The sequence below is a fragment of the Coenobita brevimanus genome, chromosome 26, assembly GCF_032717465.1.
Source record: "Coenobita brevimanus isolate Jiangsu-jjx chromosome 26, ASM3271746v2, whole genome shotgun sequence".
Lineage (NCBI taxonomy): Eukaryota > Metazoa > Arthropoda > Malacostraca > Decapoda > Coenobitidae > Coenobita > Coenobita brevimanus.
Window position 1 is genome coordinate 10,406,394 of NC_136979.1, and position 26,314 is coordinate 10,432,707.

The 26,314-nt window shown below is 43.0% G+C and overlaps 1 protein-coding gene across 1 annotated transcript in view; it reads left to right on the forward strand.

Annotated features, from left to right (window-relative positions):
* The window catches only part of Lsm10 (U7 small nuclear RNA associated Lsm10), a 40,449-nt gene extending 14,899 nt beyond the window's left edge, over positions 1-25,550 (forward strand). Inside the window, exons 2-3 of the mRNA XM_080268166.1 lie at positions 8,142-8,259; positions 25,334-25,550. Of these exons, the coding sequence (XP_080124292.1) occupies positions 8,142-8,259; positions 25,334-25,483 (268 nt within the window). The 3' untranslated portion in view covers positions 25,484-25,550. The remainder of the gene's footprint in view (positions 1-8,141; positions 8,260-25,333) is intronic.
* The last annotated feature ends 764 nt before the right edge of the window (positions 25,551-26,314 follow it).

Below are 26,314 nucleotides of genomic sequence, written 5' to 3' on the forward strand. Positions count from 1 at the left end.
CGTTCAACATGCGTTTGTCCAGTACGATTTGCGTCCAGCATGGAGAGCAAAAAATTAGTACAATTTAATATGATTTAACCCCTAATGCTTGGCCATCGACAGCCGACCCCCCCCCCCCTGGGTGGCAGCGTTTGATCGTAGCTTGAGTACCTGTAGGAAAATATTAGCCAGAAATCAGAGATTAACCCTAGAACATTATACTTGGTATGGCAGATAGTACTTACATTCAGCTTTCTCCAGAGACAGTTGTTGAGCCTTCCTGGACTACCCAAGGACTTGTGGAGACTTGCAAAGTTGGGTAACAAAATCTTCACTTTCACACCTCCAGCAACCCGATTTCCCCTCTACCACAGCCTCATTCTGTCACAGTAAACTTTATACTACAACGTACAGGTAGTTTGGAATCCGTATTTGTACAATAAGCACTGAAAATAAGGCTAAAATCAACGAAGCGTACGGCTGACATGCAGCGCGGCGGCGGTCTTCCCGTCACTCAACAAACATTTCCATTTTCACAGCTAAAAACACGTATACTACATTATTTTCAATCATATTACTTCCCAAAAGATCACTGCAGCGCGCTTTTTATTCTGCCTTACGCCCGTCACTTTATTCTCGTTCCTGTCGGCCGCTCGCACTGACTCGGAAGAGCTAGAACTCGCCATAATATCACTTTGAAAGCCTGTGATAAACTGACGCTAAACAGGGGCAAACCGTGCGAAAAAAAGCTAGTGTGACAACTGGGGAAACAAGCGTTTCGTATTAGCATAAACTGCTTGTGAGAGGAGAGCGCAGAATTACAGTTCTGAGCGGTCAGAGCGCTGCCATGTATCACAGCCAGGCTGGCCGGGCCGTGGTGGGGGGGGAGGGGAGAAAAATGCGATACTTGGCAACAACGGAGGTCAGTAGTACAAAGGTAAAGTATGCTAATTGTAGCTAAAGGGTGGTGGTACTGATAGACAATACCAGCTGGAACATCCTTGCCAGCGTTTATTCAAAATTAACTCGAATCGCAAGTGCGACGCTCCGCCGTTACGTCCTTTTCGGCGAGAGTCGCAAACACGACGCCCCCCATTTTAGGGGTTAAGTACTGTAAAATGGGTGTGTAGGCATAACATTGACGGAGCTCCGAGAAGTGGGCGAAATCCGCAGAGTTCTTCTCTAGCACGATCACCCCTGGTCCAACACGGTCATACTGGACGTTCCTGTGACGCTGACAGCCAATCAAAACTTCCGATCAAGTAGCCTCCCCCGCCCGCTACCGTGACGAGATCGTGATGTTGCCCAATGAAAAACGCTTCTGCTCTCACATGATGTTTTGTTTAAATTTCTCCCGCCACAGCGTCACTCAGTTGCATAATTCGCATTGGAAGGTGCTTTTTTCTCACAGCATTTTCTGCCCTTGCTATTGCATTTTACCCTGCTCACAATGCCTAGGAACCCTTCTGAGAACCCCAAGAAGCGGCAGCACCTCCCTCAGGCCACCAGGCTAGAATTCATCGAGAGGCAGAAGAAAGGGGAGAGGAATTTCAAAAGATTTATGAGGGAGGTTGAGGAGGAGCAGTGGCCATTACCCGCTAGTGACGCTAGCAGCCATCCTCCAGGGACCCAGTAGGACTACCTAGTCTCTGATATCACCTTCCATTCCCAGCAAGCCCACCAACATTATCCTAGGTTAGTTATCATTCATAGTACAGTATCATTTATTATAATTACAGTAGTACCAATATATGTATAGGTATATGGTAGGTTTTTAGGGTGACTTTTCCTAGGGTTGCTGACATAATTCATTTTTCCCCATAAGCTCTGTTGTTTGCCCAACATGTTTTTGGTCCAACACGTGACCCATGCATGACAATATTACCGTGTTGGACGCGAGGGTACTTAGTATCCACGCGTCCAACACGCGTTAGTCCAGCACGATTCACGTCCAGCACGGAGAGCAAATAATTAGTATTATTTAATACAATTTAATTACTGCAACACGAGTGTGTTAGCATAACACGCACAGAGCTCCGAGAAGTGGGCGAAATCCGCAGAGTTCACGTCTAGCACGATCACACCCGGTCCAACACGGTCATACTGGACATTCCCAAGATGATGATAGCCATTGAAAACTTCTGATCAAGTAGCTTTCCCCTCCCACTATCGTGATGTGATTGTGATGCCGCCCAATTAAAAACGCTTCTGCTGTCACGTGATGTTTTGTTTAAATTTCTCCCGCCACAGCGCCACTCAGTCACATAATTCGCATTGGAAGGTGCTTTTTTCTTGCTGCATTTTCTGCCCTTGTTACTGCATTTTACCCTGCTCACGATGCCTAGGAAGCCTTCTGAGAACCCCAAGAAGCGTCGGCACCTCCCTCAGGCCACCAAGCTAGAAAGCATCGAGAGGAAGAGGAAAGGGGAGAGGAAAGTTGACATTGCCAAGGCCTACGACATGAATGAAGCCAACGTGAGGACCATAATAAAAAACCAAGACAAGATCCTGGCAGCCGAAGGCTATCACACGGCACTTCATACCAGGTTTGCCGAGGACACGATGGTAAATAGGAACGGTAACGTGGTAAAATTGCTGACAATACCACGGGCATTTGGAATTCATCTGGATGGATTCCTGCTGAGGATACGACGGGCAAAACAATGTGACCAAAACCCAGGCGACTCGACAGAGAATGTATCGTACTACAGCATTGAACATTTAGCCTGACACTGAATACATATTAATATTTTAGAATAAATATCAATCGTTTTGAAACCCTTCTCATCGGCGTGTGTACCAGTTTATAAACAAAGTTGCTTCTCCTTATTCTCTACCGAGTCAGCAACAGCGATCACTTTCCACAGTCACGAGACGGGGCTCTGGCAACAGTGTGAGAAGCATGCCCTTTGCCGAGGATACGAGGAACTTGTGTGATAACGTCCAAGTTTTGTTCCACTTAAATCTTCCTTGGCTGTTCCTGATACAAGGTACCGTGTGATACCTTACAGAGTGCTAGGACAGGCAGAAGCAGGACCATCTATGGCTGTGGACAAAGATAGTGATTCTGAGTGTGATTTCAAAGGATTTATGAGGGAGGTTGAGGAGGAGCAGCAGCCATTACCCGCTAGTGATGCCAGCAGCCATCCTCCGGGGACCCGGTAGGACTACCTACAGCCTTGGATACCACCTTCCATTCCCAGCAAGCCCACCAACACTATCCTAAAAGGTTAGTTATCATTCATAGCACAGTACCATTTATTATGATTACCATAGTACCAATATATGTATAGTTATATGGTATTTATTTAGGGTGACTTTTCCTAGGGTTGCTGACATAATTCATTTTTCCCCATAAGCTCTATTGTTTGTCCAACACGTTTTGGGTCTAACACGTGACTCATGCATGACAGTATTACCGTGTTGGACGCGAGGGTACTGTATATCACTTAGAATTGCATGTCAGGTCTGTGAGACCCAGGTGTACCTGAGGAGAGGGAGAATTTTCACTCCAAGTTTGTAGGTTGTTTTTATGCTACCAGTATGTGGGATCCATTATGCCCATAATGAAGGACCTCCATCCCTCAAGTTGTGGCACAAGTGCTAGGCTCATAGTGTCTTTATTTTCGTGTATGGTGACTGCCCCATCCCCCCAAAAAAATTGGTTCGGCTTTTTTTTTTTTTTTTTTTTTTTTTTTTTTTTTTTTTTTTTTAATAGAGTTAAGTGAATCAAAACTTATTTGCTTAATTTTGTAGCTGATAAGACTAACACATTGTAGGATATTCAGAAATTCATTATATGATATGAAACATGTGACACTACAACATTTTTTTAAAGCTGGGTCTGACAGACCCAGGTGTACCTAAGTTGTAAGCAAAACTGTAGTTGTACCTGTGAAGGGTTAATTGAGCTGAGTCAGAAGTGCTGGATAATGCAATAGGACGGAAATAGTGACAACGGATAACTGAGTCTACTTAATTCATTCATCAAACTCAGTCAGAGTTTCAGCCCATCAGAATTCCTTTATTCTCCGACGTGCTTCTCTTTGGAACTCACATCCCTAGATTAGTTTCCTCCTTCAACCTACAGCAGTTCAAGTTCAGCTGTTACGGTTTTTTATGAGTGGAGGATACCTTTAATCTGGTGTATGGAATTAAAATATTAATATTTTTTTTACCTTGTTCTTTTCATCTTCTGTATTAAAAAAAAAAAAAAAAAAAAAAAAAAAAAAAAAAAAAATCAATGCCTTTAACTTCCATGCCTTGCTTCTTTACGACTGCATTTACCATATCTGTCCACCTTCATGGTCTGCTTTGCTTTCACCCACATGTAGACTCTCACATATTCACCGTTTTACAGCCACTCTTCCCAAATGAATTACCCACCTAAGAACACTTTTGAACCATATTGTCATCACATTTCCCTACTCCAAGTCTTTCATAAATCACATTACATATCAGCATTGCTATGCAATCTTTGACTTATATAATTTCAAGATTTCAGCACCATTTTTTGATGTATGATTACCAATCTCATACTATACACTTGTTAAAATCCTGTTCAAATCCTAAGCGGTTCATGTACGATCACCGTGATCACCCATGAATCTTCAGTTGTTGCTGATACACAAGCCTACAGTAATTTGTCTGTTCCAAGGTGGCTTTTTAACTCGTTTGCACTTGGGTGTGTTAGTGTCAGTAATTGAACAGTAATGTGGTACTGGAGTTAAAGCAGCAAATGAAGTGCAGTAAATCATTAAATGATCACTCGATGTACAGCCATTTCACTGAATATGGTCAGTAGGTATTTAGGATTTTATTTTTAAAATTTTTCAATTTATTTATTTTTATAATGATGCTGTGGTGTCCATTTTTCTCATACAGTAACGTAATTTTACTCCTATATGATTGCTACTAATGCTAAAGATAATTGTATGGTTGATTATTATATTATCATTGTTCAAACACACATTCCATTCATAAAACAAGAGCATGCTGTAAGTTGAAAGTTTGTTTTTAGACGTGTTTGGTGGTTGACCATCTGCTGGAAATGTATTCCCATTGAACCCATGTTTTAGTATGTTATTTGATTGATTATTATTCAGTTGATCTTCCATGAAAGCAACCAGATCATATAATGATGTTACTTTTTTTTTTTTTTTCCTGCCCAGTTTAAATACCCCATACGGATTCCTCAGTAATCCCATTTTCACAGCTTTGACTGTTCTCATGTTGCACCAATGACATGGTGCACTAATATGGCATATATATCCTACTGTAAAAGTAGTAAGAACCATCTGTAATATGCCCTGGCTTCATTATAGTGAGACTCACTCAAGTAAACCCATGTCTGTAGCTGTATTGTCTGTGTCCATATGTTTAAGACAGAAGACATTTGACTGATGAACAGACGCTAGTAGATTCCACATCACATCACAGCTGCATGGACAGGACTTTGGGGTCCAGAGGGCAGGCACCACACTGGTCACAACCAGAATAATTTTCCATGCATCCTGTTTGATTCTGCATGAGAGCCTTTTCAGTCCATGTAACACTCCCAGAATAATGAGATCAGTGAACAGTTGCAGTTAAGTACCCATTTAATAATTATTTGTAAGTTTCCCAGAGTTTCCCTACCATTTGTTTTGGGGGAGTGTTTCCTACAAGTCATCATCATCATCATTGTCCAGACCTCCTTTCCCACCCTAAGGCATGATGAGGAGTAGCATGTCCAGACAGCCCAAATTTGCCCAATCCAATGGGCCACGGTTCCATTCACTTATCATTCAAGCTTAGTCGGATACACCAAAAAACATTCACCACGTTCTGTAGCTTCACACAAACATATCCGAAAGTGCTTGTACTAAATGACAGCAGAGAAATTTATTGCTGGAACAAGAACTTATTTTATTCCTGTACTAAGAGAGATGGAAACACCTACACTTTGTTCCTCCTCTTGTCACTCTGTGTGAGTACAAAGGCATATTTATTAACTGTCTTTTTGTATGGTTCCAGCTTTTTTTATTATTATTATTATTTTTTTTTATGCTGTTACATTGATTCTCATCCAGGGGTGTTGCTGCATGGTTTGAACCTTCCATATACAGGTATACCCTGGTGTGCAATACCCAGCCTTGGTGATGTAAGAAAAAAATAAATAAGTAAAAAATAACACCAATCCCTGCTTAACAATGGCAAGTCCCCGGTTATGGGATGGGTTTTGTTTGTTTGTATTTTACTGATTTTGATGATATTTTAGATGTGAATTTTGTGTTTAGGTTGATTTTTAAACTGTTTTTAGATTTAGATCAATATGTATTAGTCATAGATGGGGTGAACAATGTCATTCTTGGGTACAGGTAAGTTTGATTTTTTCCATACTTTTTTTAATGGTTTTCAGATTTTATGTTTGGGTTTAGGTGAGTTATAAACTGCTTTCAGACTTAGTTTAGCTTGTTTTAAAGCTATTTGGGGGTATAGGTGAGCTAGAAACTTATTTTTGGACACATTTGGGTGGGTTTTGAATTTGGTTGGGGGGGAATCCCAAGGCTCCGAAGCACATCCCCATACTTTCTATGTTATAATGTCCCCGTTTAATGATACCTTGGCTCAACGATGGGTTCTCCCAAACACATCTCATCATTGTTGCGGGGATGAACTGTACTTGTACAAGATAGTTCAAAGGTGAGACATTGTTGCGTCATGAAACCTCAGTCCTCTGCCCTTTGGAGGCTTGAAATAAGTCTCCTTGACCTCCATAAAATTTTCATGGTTGTTGCAGAGAGTAGTATTCCCTCTTCTTAGCAAGTGTCTCATCACTTAGTACAGATGAAAGCCCCCCCCCCCCCCCCAAAAAAAAAAAAAAAAAAAAAAAACTTTTATTAAATACTGTAATCCAATTTTTTCACATTAATGAAACTAAGTGTACCAGAGGATATGTTCTTGAAAGTGATCTGAAGCTGTACTGACAGCAAGATGGTGTTCTAGCAATTACATTCCCATGGTGAGTTAAATACAGTAACCTCTCAAATAACGTGAGGGTTAGGTTCCTAGAGAGGTCGCGTTAGTTAAAAACGCGTTTTTTAAACATAATTTTCCCTTAAGAAACAATGGTAATATTGGGGGTTACGTTCCTGGACTCTGGGAAAGTCTACCCATTTGGGGAGTTATGCTACTCTAAACTTAAAAACAACAATATTAATTTGAAGGAAAATCCTCGTAAAAAACAAAAACAGTATATCTGGGGAGAAATAAACAACATTTGAGCCCTAGTTGGGCTGAAGCGTTGTTTACTTCTCCCCAGCACATACTGTTTTCGTCTTTTACGTGGATTCTCTTTCAATTCTGCTTCATTCACGGCATTATGAAAGTTCCTCAACATTATTAATGCATTAGTAGGTCATAAAAACACTACAGTAAAAGCAACATTTTCATAACAGCATGTAGGTCACAAACAATAACGACACAGCCTCACTTCATCTATGCATCACTCGTTGTCTGCTGCTGTCCCTCCTTACCCCTTTACCCCACCTCCCGCAGCTCCCCACCCTAAATTTATTGTCCCTCCTCGCTCTGCTGTCCTTCCTCTTCCTCAGATTCCCGTGCTACTGGTGATGAAGATAACTCCCTTAAGTTTTGTCTTCTTCATAAAGAACTGCTCTATCTTGGTCTGAGTGATTTTCTTCTTTCTGTTCTGCCGGGTCAAGTTGTAACAATTTAGAGCTGCCATCACTTCCTTGGCCAAATTTTGTCCGAAAATGAGCCAAATTGCTCAGAATGGGGCCAAACTTCATTTTCAAATATTATAGTTTGAATAAAACCAGTTTTAGCAACAGACAAATAAAAAATTGTATTTATGCATAAACTGCCACAACTGCCACACATGGTCTATCAGCTCAGGACTGTCCAAGGGGCCTGCGGCTAATTTGAAACCATTACATACGTGTAAAGTCGCGTTAAATCGAGAAACCCATGTTAGTTAAACATATCTCCTTAAATATTTGCTCGTGTTAAAATGAAAACGTGTTTTTTAAACTCGTGTTAGTTGAGAGGTAACTGTACTGTATTCTGCAAGCACACGAGTTCCTTCACTTATCCAACATGGTGTGTTATTGCAAATATTCTTTCTTTTATCACTTGACTTTTATTTTTCTTCCTTGCAGCAAAATGAATATGGAAGTGGAGAATGCACAGTACACAGATGGCAATGGAAAGATGACAAGGCTGGAGGTATTCCATGTGAGGGGGCGCAAGATTCGTTATGTTCACATTCCTGACCAAGTGAGTATGGTTTTATGATATACAGGAAACTCTCAATTATCAGTCTTCACAATATCTGGCATTTTTTGCATGGCTCTGTTAAAACACCATCCAGGTTGGCATTATCTGGCACTGAAACGGGAAGCAATCTGGGGTACTATGCAGTTTGTGGCGGTAATGTGTATCATCCGGCTCAGACACAGGACCCAGTCGGCGCACGGGCAGACCATGCAACACGGCAAAAGACGCCAGCCAATCACAGTGCGTTATGGGAGCGGCCCACCTGACACACCAAGCCGGCCCCCCTCCCCCCCCCAATGTGGCACCCCCCCCCCCATGCCTTTCTTGTTGCTGTAGTGGTGTGACTTCCCTTGTGGCCCCCAGTGTTCCATGCCCTAGTGCTCTGACTACTGTACCCTAGTTCTGTGTGATCGCTGAGTTTGTGGCAGTGTCCACACTAGGTGAGTATGATTATGACAATATTATGTACAGTACTGCATTATTGTACTATACACACATGAGCGCTAATTTCTGCTCAAGAGTGCCCTCTTCCTACCTCTGTATACTCAGGGAAGAGGGGACAAAACGAGCTCTGTCAGCCTCTATCCCGGCTCCCAACCCTTCCCCATACCCCCCACCCCACCCGTCATTCTTAACTGGCAGTTACATCTCAAGCTTCTGCCAAATATAGAGGGGCCTGAACCAGGGAGTAGTACCCTGGGAGGCTGACTTATCAGCAGGTTTATAATGGCAGGGCTCTTACTGTTCCAGGGCATGCTTGGAGGGTATCCTTGTAGTCATCCTGGCAGGGTTCCTCAAGGCCACTGCCACGCCGCTGGCCATGGCTTGTAGGCTATGGGTTCCAAGTTCCATGCCTGGACTTGGGACTTTGTGGGTGGGTGGGGCCTTTGGTCTGTCTCATTTGTTTTACTGACTTATGACCAAAAATAAGTAGAAGTAAAAGCAACCCTGAGGAATGTTAATCGCCCCAAGGGGTTCTCAGTGGAATGTGGGTAGTTTGAAGAGTAAAGCAGGGGAAGTGTTGGAGGCAATGAGTAGGAGACAGGTGGATGTTGGTTGTGTACAGGAAGTTAGGTATAGGAGAGAATCAGCCAGAATGGTTGCTGGGAGGGACTGTAGGTACAAGCTATTTGGGCAGGGAAGTACGGATTGATATGGTGGTGCAAGTGTGCTGGTTGAGGAAAAATGAGTGGAATGTTTCGTGAATGTAATGATAGTGAATGAAAGGATTATAGCAGTGAAAAGATTGTTTGATAAACTCATAATTTAATTTATATCGGTGACTGCTCCATGGGCTGGCTTGGATGATGTAGAAGATAGGTTTTGGGATGACTTGATACATGTGGTAAAGGGTATGGGAGATGATGAGATTGTCATTTTGGGAGGGGACGTAAATGGTTACGTCAGCGAAGCAGCTTAAGGATATGAAGGGTTACATGGGGGATGTGCATATGGTATGAGAAATGTGGAAGGGGAAAGGATACTCAGATTTTGGAAGGCAGTGAACATGATTGTGTGCAACATGCATTTTAGGAAAAGAGAGATTAGGTTGATTATGTATGTGTCTGGGGGAAGTAGTAACCAGATTGACTAGTTCCTAGCCAAGAGGCCTGATAGGAGGTTGGTGAGGGATGTTAAAATTAGAGGGAGCAAAAAGTGTGTGCAGTGACACAAATTACTGATGCATGACGTGGTGCTGAAAGAGCGGTTGGTGAAGAAAAGGACCTATGCACCTAGGAGGAAAAAGTGGAAGTTAAAAAAAATCAAGCAATGAGGGATGCCTTCTATAGTGAGATGAGTAGAGTTGTGGCTGAACAGGGAGCGTTGACAGAAGTGTAACAGTACTGAGTTCACATGAAAAATCTCGTGTTACTGATTCAGTGTGGGGATGGACAAGGCGCCCTACAGCAGGGTTAGCCCTGGCCTCAAAAAAAGTGTAGCCAGTTTTTTCAAGTTTCATACCTGCTCGTTGAACCAATTTTCTGAAATCCAGTTATTTTAAGTGACATGCAATAGTTGTTTAATTATATTTAAAAAATAAACTCTATTTTTTCTGTTTTCAGATCTTGTTTTTCATTCTATATCATATTGCATTATACAGTGTTATTTTCTCTACATTCTCTAAAAATTATTGCCTAAAATTAATTTTTATTGCAAATTGTGACATTGGTCATGATTGGCAGTGCAGTCCCTGGTCCAGGACATAAGATTACATGGGGATGGGATGAAGATGTAGAAGCTGTAGTTAAGGAGAAAAGAAACCTTTTGCAGGAATGGAAAAGGGGTGGTAACAGAGGAATACTTGGCTGCCAGGCATTGGGCTAGAAAGGGGATATACAGTGGAAAATCAGAGTTTCAGAGACATTTACTAGATAACCTAAATAGCACTGAAAGGAAGAATATAGTATTTAAGGTGGAAAATTAGAGTTTCAGAGACATTTACTAGATAACCTAAATAGCGCTGAAAGGAAGAATATAGTATTTAAGGTGGCAGATCCTAGGTGATCAGTGTGTGAAAAATGATGAGGGAAAGGTAGCGGTGGACAGTGGAGATATGAAAGGCCTTGAGAGAGCACTAACTGGTTGTTGAATGAGGAGTTTGACTGGAACAGAGAAAGTTTGTCAGCAGATCCAGTGTGTGATCCATGGCCATTAATTGATGCTGCTGCTGTGAGCAGGGCATCAGCCAGGATACAGTCGGGGAAGGCGGCAGTTGTGTCTGGGTTGCCTGCTGAAATGCTGAAGGTCTCGGGCAATACAGGAGTGAGTTAGTTACTGATGATAAATACGATTATATATGAGTGTGTTGTCCCAAATGACTGGCTGAAGAGTGCGATTGTAAATGTGTGTGTAAGGGGAACGATGATGCCCTGGAAAGATGAAATTATAGAAACAAAAAACTTTTGGACCAGATAATGAAGGTAAGAGAGTCTTTGGTGACATGATTAGGGAAAGGGCAAGTATGGATGAGATGCAGTTTGAGTTTATTCCAGGAAAAGGGACTACTCATGCCATTTTAATTGTCCACCAGCTTCAGGAAAAATATACAGAAAACAAAAGGGATCTGTACAGTACTTTGTTTTTGTTGATTTGGAGATGGTCTTTGACAGAGTCCTTAAGGAGGTGGTGAAGTGGGCAGTGAGAAAGCTTTGGATCAAGGAGAGGTTGGTTACAGCGGTTATGGCTGTGTATGTGGTTGCTCGTACCCAGATGAGAGTGAATGGAGGTTTGAGTGATGAATTTTCCATGAATGTTGGCCTGCTTCAGGGGTCGGTCTTGAGTCCCTTATTGTTTGTTGTGGTGCTTGAAGCTCTCACGTTACTTCAGAAATGGACTTCCATGGGAGATGTTGTATGCTGATGACATGGTTTTGATTGCAGAGAATGAAAGAGAGGCAGAGGAAATATTTAGGAAGTAGAGAGATGGAATGCAACACAAGGGCCTTAGAGTAAATGTGGATAGAACAATAGTAATGATTTCTGGGGCTGATGGTGGTACTGTCAAAGCAGAGGGAGTGTGACCATGTGCTGTTTGCCACAAGGGTATGGGAAGAAACTCCATCCTGTGCCGTATTTTTAAGTGGGTGCATAAGAGCTGTAGTGGTATTGGAGATAGACTGCAAGATAATGCTAACTTCATGTGTGAGGTGTGTCGGGGAGAGCCCGTAGAGATTGTCAGGTGTGAAAGGATTGATCTTGCTGGTGAGTCTCCTGAATGTGTGGGAGAATTTCATCATTTGGGAGACATGTTATGTGCTGGAGGTGAGACTGGAGCTAGGTTTGTGGCTGGGGTAAGGAGTGGTTGGAGGAAATTCAAGGAACTATTGCCTCTCCTGACACTGAGAGGGCTCTTCCTCCGTGCTAAGGGACCTTTGTATGTGGCATATGTTAGGAGTGTAATGCTGTATGGTAGCGAGACATGGGCAGTAAAGGAAGAGGATATTCATAGGCTCAGATACACATCAGTAACAGTGGTTAGATGGATGTGCAGTGTATTCTTGAATTCAAGGCTTGGGGGGACTAGGATTGTGATTTGAGTTGAGAAGAAGGATGGGACTTGAATGTACTGTATTGGTGTCACAGGTGGACTGCAATATAATGCTGATTTTGTATGTGCGGTGTGACGGGGAGAGCATGTGGAGATTGTTAGACGTGAAAGAATTGATGTTGCTGGTGAGTCTGTTGAGTGTGTGGAAGAGCTTTTGTTACTTGGGAGACATGTTATGTGCTGGAGGTGGGGCTGGAGCTAGTTCTGTGGCTAGAGTGAGGAGTGGTTGGAAGAAGTTCAGGGATCTGTTGCCCCTCCTGACACTGAGAGGGCTTCCTTCATGCTAAGGGATCTGTGTAAGCATCATGTGTGAGGAATGTAATGCTGTGTGATAATGAGACCTGGGCAGTTAAGGAAGAGGATATTCATAGGCTTAGACATAGAGAGATGACAATGATTAGGTGGAGTCTTGAATACGAGGCTTGGGGGCACTAGGTTTATGATGGTAGAGTTGAGAGAAAGGATGGGACTGGAGTGTATTGGCATTGAGATGAGGAAGGATAGATTGGGATGGTTTTGGCATGTGGAGAGGATGGGGGATGATAGTTGGGTGCAGAAAGTGAGAAGAGTGAATGTTGGGGATAGGGTTGCGAGAGGCACACCGAAAAAGACCTGAGATTAGGCCATAAAGTGCGACCGCAAGGATGAGGGACTGAATAGAGAGGTTGCCCTAGATCAAATAGCTTGGTTATTCGCTGTAAGGTAACTAAGGCCGATGCATGCAAGCATGCAGGAGCATTTATTTATGATACAATGCGTATTATGTAAATATACTCTACGATCCCAGTTAACTGGGGAGCTTGGAGAATTTATCTTCCCAGTTACCAGTTTTTCTTGGATATCTGATATATACTATTATACATATCAGTTACCAGTTTTTCTTGGATATCTGATATATACTATTATACATGTATATGCAATAACACTTGTATCAAGGGCCACATTAACATTTTCCACACTAAACAGCCTGTTGAACACACGCCATAGATGTAGCTTACATGATTGCAGTGTCTTGCAGTAGTGCAAAATGCACACAGTAAGTCCATTTTGTAAAATATTACGGTTTTATTCATCAAATATGAATAAATAAGCTAAAAAAAATATATCTTGAGGATTTATTGGTGAACTGATGATTTAGTAGTGGTAGGTGGTGGCGACCATCATCCACTCACTTGTTGTAATGCTGCCTACTTCTTCCTTAGCCTTTATCATTCTTTTTCTGTGCCTGCCCTCCTCTCTTCCTATTTCTCCCATCTTTCTTGTCACTTCTTATTGCTTTTTTTTCCTTTACAGGTGGCTTTACATTGAGTGACAAGGTAAATGGTTTCTTGTAAGCCAAGAAACCATTTACAGCGCCAGGTGGTAACCATATAACCAAACTATACGTGCTCCCAACGTGTCAGCAAGTGGGTTGGTGGAGGGTTAGTGCCCCTCCCCGTATAACAAATAACTCAAAGTCAAATGGCCACCCGTTACGGGATTATGGCGTCTGGCAATAGACAGATAGATATAAGATTTGGACAGAAGTGCTCGACAACATTTCCTGGTCTTAGGGGGAACATACACTACTGCCATATCTCTCTTGCTGTTCTGTCCAGTTTCTAATTTCATATTTATCACTTCAGCGCTGCCTTCTCCCATTTCCACGGTATCTACATTTATGTTGTTCGTCACTGCTATCGTCACTCTTCCCGTTTTTTCTCTTCTGTCTCTTCTCCACAGCTTGTATTTACCATCTCCCATATGAACATTAATATCTTCTCTTAATTTGGTCTCTACAAAGCACATAACATCAGGTTCATGTTCCCTCAAAAAATCGTTGATTTCTAGCCTTGCCGATATTAAACCATCAACATTAGTATATTCCACCTTCCAATTCTTTTTGATGTTTATTATACCCTCTTCTCTCCTTCCCTCTGCCGGTACCACTTCCTTAATTTCGGATCCATGACTTTCCAATAAAACAGTCTTCTCTTCCTCCGTTCTCTGTTCGTTTTTTATCTTTGCTTCCTGTACTAACTCCTTTATCTTAGCTCTTTCTTCCTCATTTGCATCTCTCCTTATCCAAACATTTTTAAACCCTTCCTTGTCTGATAATTTCCATGTTCTACTGATAATTTCATTTACTGTTGCTTGGGACTTAAACTTTACCTTCAGTGGCTTTGCCCCTCCTTCCTTGTACTTTCCTAACCTAAACACCTCTTCAGTCTCTTCTTGAACTTCGTTGTTTTCCTCCATGACTACTGATATTATTTCTTTAACCTTCCTCAATTCTTCTCTTTCTCTTTCTGATCTTATTGTCATATGTTTTTCATTAACTCCTGAAATTATTACACATTTTTTCTTATCTGCTACATCTCTAACTAAAGATTCTCTACTTCTCAGTACCCCAACCACTTCCCTCTCCACTTTTTCCTTGCTTAGTTGTTCTATAATCTCTTTCAAATTTACATTTTCTTCTTCCTGAATTTTCTTCCACCCCTTATGTTGCTCCTTGATTTCTTTAATATGCTCGTCCTGTATACTTGATTTGGATTCATACTCATCTAGTTTGTTTTTCATCTTGTCCCTTTCTTCTTCTAACCTCTTATTCTCCCTCTTAAGCTGATTTATTTCATTAGAGGCTGATTCATTGCTAATGTTTAATTCGGTAACTTCTCTTTCTTGTTCATCACTGCGTGAACGAATTTTTTCCAGTTTATTCCATAAACTTTTGATCTCGTTTTCCTGCTCTATGGTCCGTTCCTGTAATTCTTTAATTACTGCCCATACCTTTTTCATCTCCTGGACATTCCTCTCCACTCTTTTCTCTACACCTGCTATTCTTGTTTGGTTCAACTTAATACTTCCATTTCCCACGTCCTCTTCACAGACGCCCTCGAACTCTGTCTCACCACTTGTAAACATTGCACCGTCCCTTTCCGCCATGATTCAACCATATGGAGACTTTCTATTTTCACTATATCTTTTCCTTTTTGTGAGCGAAACCGCGTTTTTTTTTTTTATTACTGTCCGACTGGACCACCCCTCACGCACTCATTAACATGATCACAAATCATGTGTGTGTGTGTGTAGCTCTTCTTATCACAACACCAATACACTCCAGTCCCATCGTACCTCTCAACTCTTCCATCATAAACCTAGCCCCCCCAGGCCCCGGACTCAGGGACGCACTGCACATCGTTGTTCATTTCGAGATGCCTGGACATACTGCATTTGAATGACTGAAGATAATAGGAAGTAGGAAATAGACAGAAGGAGACAATTCCAGAGTTGACCTGTTGCATAAATGAAGGACTGGGAGTAACAGTTAACTCTTGCATGAGACGTTGGACAGAAAAGGGATGACAGTTTGTTGCTAGATGGGTGCTACGTGCCCGTCATAGAGGTTGAGGGATGCAGGCAGATAGTTCAGAGGAGCAGTGACCATTGAAGTAGTGATGGAAAAGAGATAAAGATGCAGCAGTGTGGCAAAGAGACAGAGGTTGATTGGAGCCAGTAAGAGGAGGAGAGTTAATGAGGCAAAAAGCCTGTGACTCCACCCTATTGAGAAGAGCTGTAAATGGGGAGCCTCCACACACATGAGAGTTGTACTTTGCGCAGAGGTGAATACAACCCAGGTATAAGTCAACAACTGTGCAGGGGTAAGGAAGGGACGGAGTCGGCTTAGCACACATAATCTCTTAGAAGCAGATTTTACAAGAGTTGTAATATGATCTTTCCAAGATAAGTCCCGAGAAAATGAAACCCCAAATATGTTTAAGGATGATGCAGGATTGAGCTGGATATTATTAAACATAAGTGGATACTCCTGTGGAAGATTTTGTTGGGTTGATAGGTGTAAGAACTGAGTCTTTGATGCATTAAAAACAACAAGATTATTTTTACCCGTCAGAGATACGAGCCAAGTCAGACATTAGGTGTGCCATAGCCTCATCCCTTGTTTGTTGAAGTAACTGCTGAGATGGACGGTGCAGGAACCAAATGGAAAGGTGAAGGGTGGAGTCATTAGCATATGAGTAGATACGGTTAGATGTACAGCTTAGAAGGTCATTGATGAATAAGAGGAAGAGAGTTAGTGATAGGGTAGAGCCCTGATCACTGTTGATAGATCTAGGAGAAGAGCAGTGGCCGTCTACAACAGCAGCTATAGAAGGCACAGATAGAAGGATAGAGACTGTAAGAGGGCAGTTTGGAAATTAAAGATTTATGCAAGACTTGATCTAAAGCCTTTGAGATGTTGAGTGAAATGGCAAAGCTTTCGCCAAAGTCCCGGAAGGAGGATAACCAGGAGTCTGATAGGTGGGTGAGAAGATCGCCAGTGGAGCGTCCCTGATGGAACCCATACTGTTGATCAGAAAGAAGGTTGTGATAGGAAAGATGGTTTAAAATTTTTCTGTTAAGAATAGACTCAAAAACTTTTAAGACACAGGATGTTAAAGCAATTGAACAATAGTCAGAGGGTTTAGAATGGTCACCCTTCTTTGAGACTGGCTGAATGAGAGCAAATTTCCAGCAAGAAGGAAAGGTACAAGTTGACAGACAGAGGCAGAAGAGTTTACCAAGGCAGGGTGTAAACACAGAAGCACAGTTCTTGAGGGCAACAGGAGGGACCCCATCAGGTCCGTATGCCTTGTTAATATTGAGGCCTGTGATGGCAGAAAATACATCAGCCTGCAAATATCCCCTTCTTTTACTGCCCAGGTCTCACTACCATACAGCATTACACTACTTACATATCTGTCTGTGTATGTATATACCTAGGCTGCTTCCCCCAAAGAAAGGGAGGTAGCTGTGGCAGAATGACACACTCCCAATTTACTCATCCACACACACACATTCATTTGCATCTTAGCCCCAAAGGGAGAAGGGACAAATCCTTACTTCACCACACCACATGAGGGTCAACTGCACAATCAGCGACATCCACAGCAGGGCCTGACAGCAGAGCTGGTTTACCCCTGCCACATCATAATGGACCCGTCCCCTTACCTGCACCTGACCTGATCAGGTGATCAGACCAAATGAGGGAGAATATCCCCTCAGGGCTGCATCATCATTTATTCATTCACAATTTCTCTCCAGTCATTCCTATCACGCACAGCCACTCTTCCTTGCTCAACAGACATCCCTCTCGCATCCAACGCTCTCTTCACACTGTACATCCACCCTATTCGTGGTCTTCCTCTCAGCCTTACACCTCTCACATCCGATCCAGTTATCTTCTTCACCAATTGCTCATCTTCCATTCTCTCCATGAGCCCAAACCATCGCAACACCCTCTGCTCAACTCGATCAGCCATCTCCCACACAACTCCAGTTCTCCTTTGCACGTCATCATTTCTTACTTGATCCATATGCGTCACTCCACACATACTTCTCAGACACCTCATCTCCATTACATTTAAACTTTTCCTCTCTGCTACACCCGGTTCCACATTTCAGCCTCATATAACAGTCGGTACCACAGCACCCTCATACAGCCTTCTCTTTACACCCATTCTAAGTGAACAACATCTAAGCTCTTTTCTTCAGTCCTCCCAGCACCTTTCCTACTTCATTAATTCTAAACTTCACTTCTGCATCTATTCTTTGATCCACAGCAACATGTGACCCTAAATATGTAAAACACTCTACCTCCACAAGCAACCCACCATTCAAAACTATATTCATCCTCCTACCATCTACCAGCCTCATACACATCATCACTTTGTTCATATCATTTACTCTCAATTTCCTCCTTTCGCACACCCTTCCAAACTCCTCTACCAACTGTCTCAGTCCCTCCTCAGAATCAGCCACCAGTGCAGTATCATCTGGAAACAGCAGCTGATTCAGATTCCACTCTCTACCATCAGCATTCACCAGACTCAAACCTTCACGTAACGCTCTTGCATTCACCTCCCTTACAACACCATCTATGTAAATATTGAACAACCAAGGCAGCATCAAACATCCCTGCTGCAGCGCCACTGTCACAAGAAACCAATCACCCACAGTATTTCCCACTCTTACACATGCTCTAATATGTACTTAAAAACTTTTCACTCCTTTTAGCGACCTACTATCAAGTCCATACAATCTTAAAACAGTCCACAAAGCCTCGCTATCAGTTCTCTCATACGCCTTCTCTAAATCCATGAACGCCCAGATCACATCCTTATCTTTCGCTAAATACTTTTCACACACCTGTCTCACAGCAAACACCTGATCCATGCATCCCCTTCCCCTTCTAAAGCCACACTGCTCATCACCAATCACTCCCTCTGTACCCTCTCTAACTCTCTTAATTTAACACTGTACCATACACCTTACCTACGTCACTCAACAGACTTATACCCCTAAAGCTAGTACTGTACGTTCATACTCATCACCCTTACCTTTATACAACGGAAGCACTTTCCCAGTCAATTGGCACCATACCTCTCACAAAACACACATTCAACAATCTTACTAACCACTCAACAGTAGTTGCTCCACCACCTTTCAGGCATTCCACAGCACATCCATCCACACCTGCAGCTTTCCCTGTTTTCATCTGCTTTACTGCCTCCTGCGCTTCCTCCATCATGATCAAAGGATCGTTCAACTCTCCCAACACCTTTATTCCTTGCACTCTTCCATCTGCCACAATCTCAGCCTCCCATTCCTCCTCTGCATTTAACAATCTTTCAAAATACTCCGCCCATCTCATCCTTACTGCATCTATCTCAGTTAACATCCTTCCGTCCTCTGCTTTTACTCGCTCTTCCTTCCCGGACTTTTCCTTTCGCACCTTTTTCACCTCTTTCCAAAACATTTCTTATTCTGTTGAAAATTCTTAGTCAACCTCCTACCCCGCCTCTCATCTGCTGCCGCTTTAGCATCACGCACAGCCCTTCTCGCCCTATTCCTCTTTTCCTTATACCTCTCATATGACACCTCATCCTTCCTCTGCAGCCACACTTCACATGCATGTCTCTTCTCAGCCACAGCCATACTTACTTCCTTGTACCACCATTCACTTCCCTTTCTTACTCCATCACCCACTCGTCTCACACCACACACCTCTTCCACATGACCCACCATGGCAGTCTTAAACAACTGCCATTCCTCCTCCACACTCTCAGTCTCCAGATCTTTCACTGCATTCCACTCATCTTTCAATTTCTCCTGATACTTTATCACTTTCTCTCCTTACACATGCCACATACAATGATCCCTTAGCATGGAGGGAGAGCCCTCTCAGTGTCAGGAGAGGCAACAGCTTCTTGAACTTCTTCCAAACACTCCTCACTCTAGCCACAGACCTGTGATCCAGCCCTACCTCCAGCACATAACATGTCTCCCAAATAACAAACCTCATCCACACATTCAAGAGACTCTCCAGCAAGTTCAATCCTTTCACGCCTAGCAATCTCCACATGCTCTCCCCAACACACTGCACACATGAAATCAGCATTATCTTTTAGTCTGCCTCCAGTACCACTACATATCTTATGCACTCGCTTATCATAAACGCTGCACAATATGGAATTACCACGCCTTTGTGGCAAATCACACACAGCCACTCTGCCACTTCTTTGACTGTACTGCCACCAGCCCTAGATACCATAACTTTTGTTTTATCTACATTTACCCTTAAGCCCTTGTGTCCCATACCATCTCTCCACTTCCTAAATCTTTTCTCTGCCTTCCTTTCATTCTGTGCGATCAACACCAAATCATCAGCACACAACATCTCCCATGGGAGTCCATTTCTGAAGCCACATGAGAGGGCTTCAGGTACCATGATAAACAACAAAGGACTCAAAACTGACTCTCTGGTGCAACATTCATGCAAAACTCATCACTCAAATCTCCATCCACCCTTGCCTCAGTGCAAGCACCCACATACATGGCCATAACGACCTTAATCAGCCACTCCTCGATCCCAAGCTTTCTCATTGCCTACTTCATCACCTCTCTAGGGACTCTGTCAGAGGCCTTCTCCAAATCGTCAATAGCAACGTACGGTTCCCTTTTCTTTCGTATATGTTTTTCCTGAAGCCATTGAATAGTGAATATGGCATCAGTGGTCCCTTTGTCTGGCATAAACCCAAACTGCATCTCATCACTTTTCACTCTTTCTCAAATTATACTCTCTGAAACTCTCTCCATTACCTTCATTATCTGGTGTGGAAGCTTTGTACCTCAATAATTTCCTCTTTCCAGGGCACCACCCTTCCCCTTGTACACATTTACAATTACACTCTTCTGCGAAGCTGAGTGGCAAGTGAGGGGTGAAGTGATAGCAGTGAGGTGAGGAATAAGCTGTTGGTCTGTGGCCATATACACAACTGTGAGCAAAGGAGTTGTGATAATTATGCTGTACAAAACTTCTTTCCCAGTCACCAGTTCACCAGTAAATGCTCAAGATTTATTGCTGTAATTTATTTATTCATGCAATTTTTATGTATTTACTGCATTATCAGTGAAACAGCTGGGTGGCCAGTGACGGATGGAGTGATGGTAGTCAGGTGAGTAATAAATTGGTAGGCTGTAGCTGTATACACAACTGCAAGCAAGGGAAAAGTACCACGAATTCGAAACTGTGACCAACAAACCCGCGATATATGTGAGTTGACTGTTAAGGCATCACTGGGTGTAAAAATCACTAGTCTGTCATGACATGAAAACACAACAGCAAGAGTGCTTGTCTACTGACTGGCAGTGGTAAGCAAACATGATTTGGGGAGGTATGGAGAGTGACCAAATTAGAGGGGGAAGGAGGGCTGAGAAAGCAGTTAACTAGGAAATGACCTTGACCAGAAATGCCTTCACTTTATGTTTTCTGACTTCACCCAGTCTCACGTGACATATGACTATGCTGTGCAGGGGCAGGCATTCACAGTGGTGAACACTTACATTTTTATATACAGTATATATACTTGCCAGCCCATGAATTTTCCTGGATGTCTGATTATCTCGGTTATCTGGATGCAGATATCCAGGATTGTACTGTATACATTCATTTGGTTTAGTGCTGCTTTTTTCTTCCTTCCTTTGACTTATTCTGTAACTGTGTATCATCTCTTCCTATTTCTTCCTTTTCATTCTGTCAATTTAACTCTTTCCACTATTGGTGGCTCTATACAGAGTGACAAGCCCATTGGTTTCCTGTAACCCAGGAAATCATTTACAGTGTTGGTTGGTAGCCATATAACCAAATTGCAGAGGGAAGTGAAACCTACTATGGTGTACCTGTTAACTGGATGGAGGGAAGCAGATGTGGCATTCACCCAGGAACTGTACCTCCATGGATTTCCTTGCACCTTCCTGTGGTGAGGCATTATCAGCTGCAAGGGAACAGTTCACTGCATTAGATGGGCCTGTAGGGGTGGTTGCTTGCCTGCAGTTGATGGTTCTGCTCATCCAGATAGTCCAAGGTTGTGTTGTGTTTTCATGTCATGACAGACCCCCCTGGGGGTAGGGTAGGGATACTCCCCCAGTATCCCTGCTTGTCGTACGAGGCGACTAAAAGGGTTGGTGGTGGGTTAGTGCCCCACCCCGTAAAAAGAACTAACTAAAAAAGCGAACAAAGCACCTCGGACCCGGACGGACCATACGTTGACGACTAAGGAACGGACGAAGGACATTCTTAGGGTGGGAACATGGAATGTGAGAGGAGTGAATGATGAAGTGAAAGAGAGAGAGATTGTTCAGGTGCTTGAAGATGCAAAAGTGGATATATGTGGATTGACTGAAACTAAATGGAAAGGTGAAAGGGTGAGAGAGCGGAAATATGGTTTAGGTATATGTGCGGGAGTCAATGAAAATGAGAGGGCAAGAGAGGGAGTATGTCTGATGATAAGCAAGAAGTGGAAGGAGAATATAAGAGAGTATGGAACAGTGGGTGCAAGGATTGTATGGGTGAGGATGAAAGTAGGTATACAAGCATGGGCGATTGTATGTGTGTATGCCCCGACAGAGGATCGAGTGGCAAGAGTGAAAGATGAGTTTTTGGCGAGCATAGAAGCGTGTGTGGACAAGTTTGAGAGGAGCGAGAGAGTGCTGTTGATTGGGGACATGAATGGCAAAGTTGGGAATGTACGAGTGGATGGAGTGGTTGGTCAGTGGGGTGTGCCAGCTGATGTAGATGGGAATGGAAGTGCTTTGGTGGACATCTGTGCTTGTAAGGGGTTGGCAATAGCCAACACCTACTTTCGGCATAAGATGATCCACCGGTATACATGGAGAGTAATGAGGAGGATGGATGGTGAACTTGTTGAACGAAAGGCAATGATAGACTACGTGTGTGTGGATGAGCGAATGAGAAGACAAGTGTTGGATGCAAGAGTGTGGAGAGGGTGGGGGAATGGAGTCTCGGACCATCACTTAGTGATGGCCAAGGTGGAACTGCAAAGAAAGTGGTTGAGGAGACGAAGGGGAAGACAGGAGGAAGCAACTCCTGTGAGAAGAGTGGAGAAATTGCAAGACAGTGAGAAAATGACAGAGTATAAGAGCATAGTGGAAGAAAGACTGGGAAGGTATGAGCTTGAGCAGATGGAAGGGGTGGAAGACATATGTAAGATATTCACGGAAGAGATAGGCGCAGCATGTGAGGCGGTTTGTGGAGTGAGGAGGAGATGCAAGGGTGTGCAAGGGACAGCATGGTGGAATGATGAGGTGAAACGAGCTGTGGAACAAAAGAAGAAGGCATATAGTGAATGGTTGGCGAGTAGAGGTAGGGGAGAAGATGAGAGAGAGAAGAGAGAGGTATATGTGAGCAGGAGAAGGGAGGTTAAGAGACTGGTGAAGGAGAGTAAAAAGAAAGTGGATGAAGAGTTTGGGAGGAATCTGTTTGTGAAATGGAGGGAGAGTAAGAAATTGTTTTGGAAGGAGGTAAAGAAAGTAAGGCAGTGTGAAAGGGGAAATAGTAGGGGAGTGAAAGATAGGAATAATAGATTGTTGGTGGAGAAGAGAGAGAAACTGAGGAGATGGAAGGAGCACTTTGAGGATTTGTTGAATGTGGAGAGTGCGAACAGTGCGAGTATAAGTGGTTGGGGAATGGCTGGGAGAAGAAGAGATGAAAGGAGGGAGGAAGAGATCAGTAGGGCGGAAGTAGTGGAAGCGATGAAGAATATTAAGTTGGGAAAGGCCCCAGGAATTGATGGAGTGTGTTGTGAAATGCTTAGGTATGGGGGTGAGATTGTTGTGGAATTGATATGGAAGTTGTGTAGATTGGCTTGGGAAGAGGAAAGGGTTCCAGAGGACTGGAAATCAGGTATAATTGTTCCTTTATACAAAGGAAAAGGAGAGAGAGAAGTATGTGGTAACCATAGGGGTATTTGCCTACTTAGTGTGACTGGTAAAATATATGGTAGAATACTCATTGATAGGGTTAGGCATATGACAGAGGAGCTAGTTGGAGAAGAACAAGGGGGATTTAGGAAGGGAAAAGGGTGTGTAGATCAGATATTTGTTCTAAGATGTTTAGTGGAGAAGTATCTAGAGAAGGGAAGGAAAGTGTATGCTGCCTTCATGGACTTGGAGAAAGCTTATGACAGAATAGATAGGCAAGGTATGTGGAAGGTATTAAGAATATATGGAGTGGAGGGGAAATTGTTGAGTGCTGTGAAGACTATGTACGAGGGAGCTAGGGCTACGGTGCGAATGGATGGTGAGCTGAGTGAGTTCTTTGATCTCAATGTGGGACTGAAACAGGGTTGTGTGATGTCTCCATGGATGTTTAATATATACATGGATGGGGTTGTAAAGGAGGTGCAGGGTAGGGCAGTGGATGTGGGGGTGGCTCTAATGAATGAGGGTGAGATTTGGAAGCTTCCGATGTTGCTGTTTGCTGATGATACAGTGCTGTTGAGTGAAGATGAATGGGAGTTGCAAGGTTTGGTGAATGAATTTGGGACAGTGTGTAGGAGGAGGAATCTGAAAGTTAATGTAAACAAAAGTAAAGTTATGGTGTTTGAGAGGAATGAAGTCACAGAGTGTGCAGTGAGGTTGGATGGTGAGGATATGGAGAATGTGAGTGCATTCAAGTACTTGGGTAGTGTGATGAGTAAGGATGGAACTTTGGGGAATGAAGTGTGTGAAAGGGTACAGCAGGGAAGGAAGGTTGTTGGTACACTGAGGGCAGTGATGAAAAATAGGGAGGTGAGTATGGTAGTTAAGAAGTCACTGCATGATAGTATTGTGATCCCTACCCTGACGTATGGAAGCGAGGCGTGGACCTTACAAGAGGGGAACAAGTCAAGAGTGAGAGCAGTGGAAATGAGTTACTTGAGAGGAGCATGTGGAGTGACGTGGAGGGACAGGTTGACGAATGAAGAAGTGAAGGAACGTTGTGGGGTGGATGTGGATGTGGTTGAGAAGATTAGGAGAAATACACTGAGGTGGTTTGGACATGTGGAGAGAATGGAGAATGAAAGACTGACTAAGAGGGTGTATGTGGGTGAGGTGGGGGGAGGGAGAGGGAGAGGTAGACCGAGGATGAGGTGGAGAGATGGAGTTGAGAGGTATATGAGGGAGGGGGGGGTGAGTTGTGGGGAGGGTAGTCGGATGGTGGGTGACAGAGCGACTTGGAGGCGTTTTGTCTGCGTCCACCCTTTGCGGGATTAGGGCGTCGGGCTATAGATAGATAAATAGATAGATGATAAAAAAACAACAGCACCAACAATTTCTCTCTCTCCCCCCCGTCCCTCCACACGCACGCCTGTATGTCATCGTATGGTCTACCTTAATTTTTGGAGATTAGCACCCAACATAACCCTAAGTATGAGCAAGGCATGTTGAGATTTTGTTCTTGTGTGCCAGAGAGAGAAGGAGACATTTCACACACAAGGGTCAATACTATTATGTACTGTATTTCTAACCTATTATCTGGCTTGTGATAATTATAGAAGACAGTAATCTCCTTAACTCTATACTTTTCACAATGCAAAGATTCCCCATAGCCTACTGTACTGTATATGAAATAAACAGGAATTCTGCTAACCATGCAATGTAGAAAGTCAGCATCCATGTAATGTGTGCTGTTTTACCTTGGCAGGTAAACATCATGGACCTGATTGAGAGACGTGTTGCCCCACGTTTGCAGAAGCAACAAATTAGCAAAAAAAGTCATATTGCGAGAAAGCGCAATGAACAAACTCTGCGGCGGATCAAGAGGGAGCAGGAGGAGAGGAAGCAACAGCAGTAGGTGCCCACACCAACAGAAGCTCCTTGTTACCACACCGACCATAGGAACTCATATTATACCAGCATCATTAACCCCTCATTCTGGTGAGGTATTTTTCATTTTATTCTTGCTGCCACCACATGAGTTTGTTTATTAAACTGTACGGGTTAGATATGGCCATCATTAACCCCTTCAGTAAAAGAAATCCTTCCCAAGTTGAGTAGAATCATCTAGAGCCAGCAAAAATAAATTGATGTCATTGTGGTGAAGGGGTTAATCTTCTTAGTCTGAGGACATCTTTGCTGTTTTGTTCTTGGTATCTCAAGAGTACAGTATTTTGTTTATAGGACGTATTATTTGCACTGGAGGGCCAAGGTTAAGTAAGCATTAACTCATTCATTACAAGAGGTCTCCCCCAACCTAAATTAAATCACCTGGATGTAGTATAAATTATTTAAAAGCACTAGTGAGAATGAAGGAATTGGTTTTATATATTTATTCCTCACATAACCCCTTCACTCCTATGATGCCTTTTTCTTTGTATTCCTGCCATCTTTAGGCGATATTCAACTTATGAGATACTTTTTGAATTAGACAGGATAGATGTAAGCTCTGTTACCATGACAGATCTCTCCAGAGCTGAGTATAATATCTGGAAGCAGCAGGAAGTAACCAAGTACAGTAGAGTTTTGATTTAAGAAATTCATGGGATTTTCAAAATGTCAAATAATCTAATTTTACGTATAAAAGAATATAATAATATACAGTACTGTACGTACCTGCACTTGTGAAAATACACCCCCATCATCATAGAAATTGTACAGTCGGCCTAAGAAGTGACGGCGGAGTATC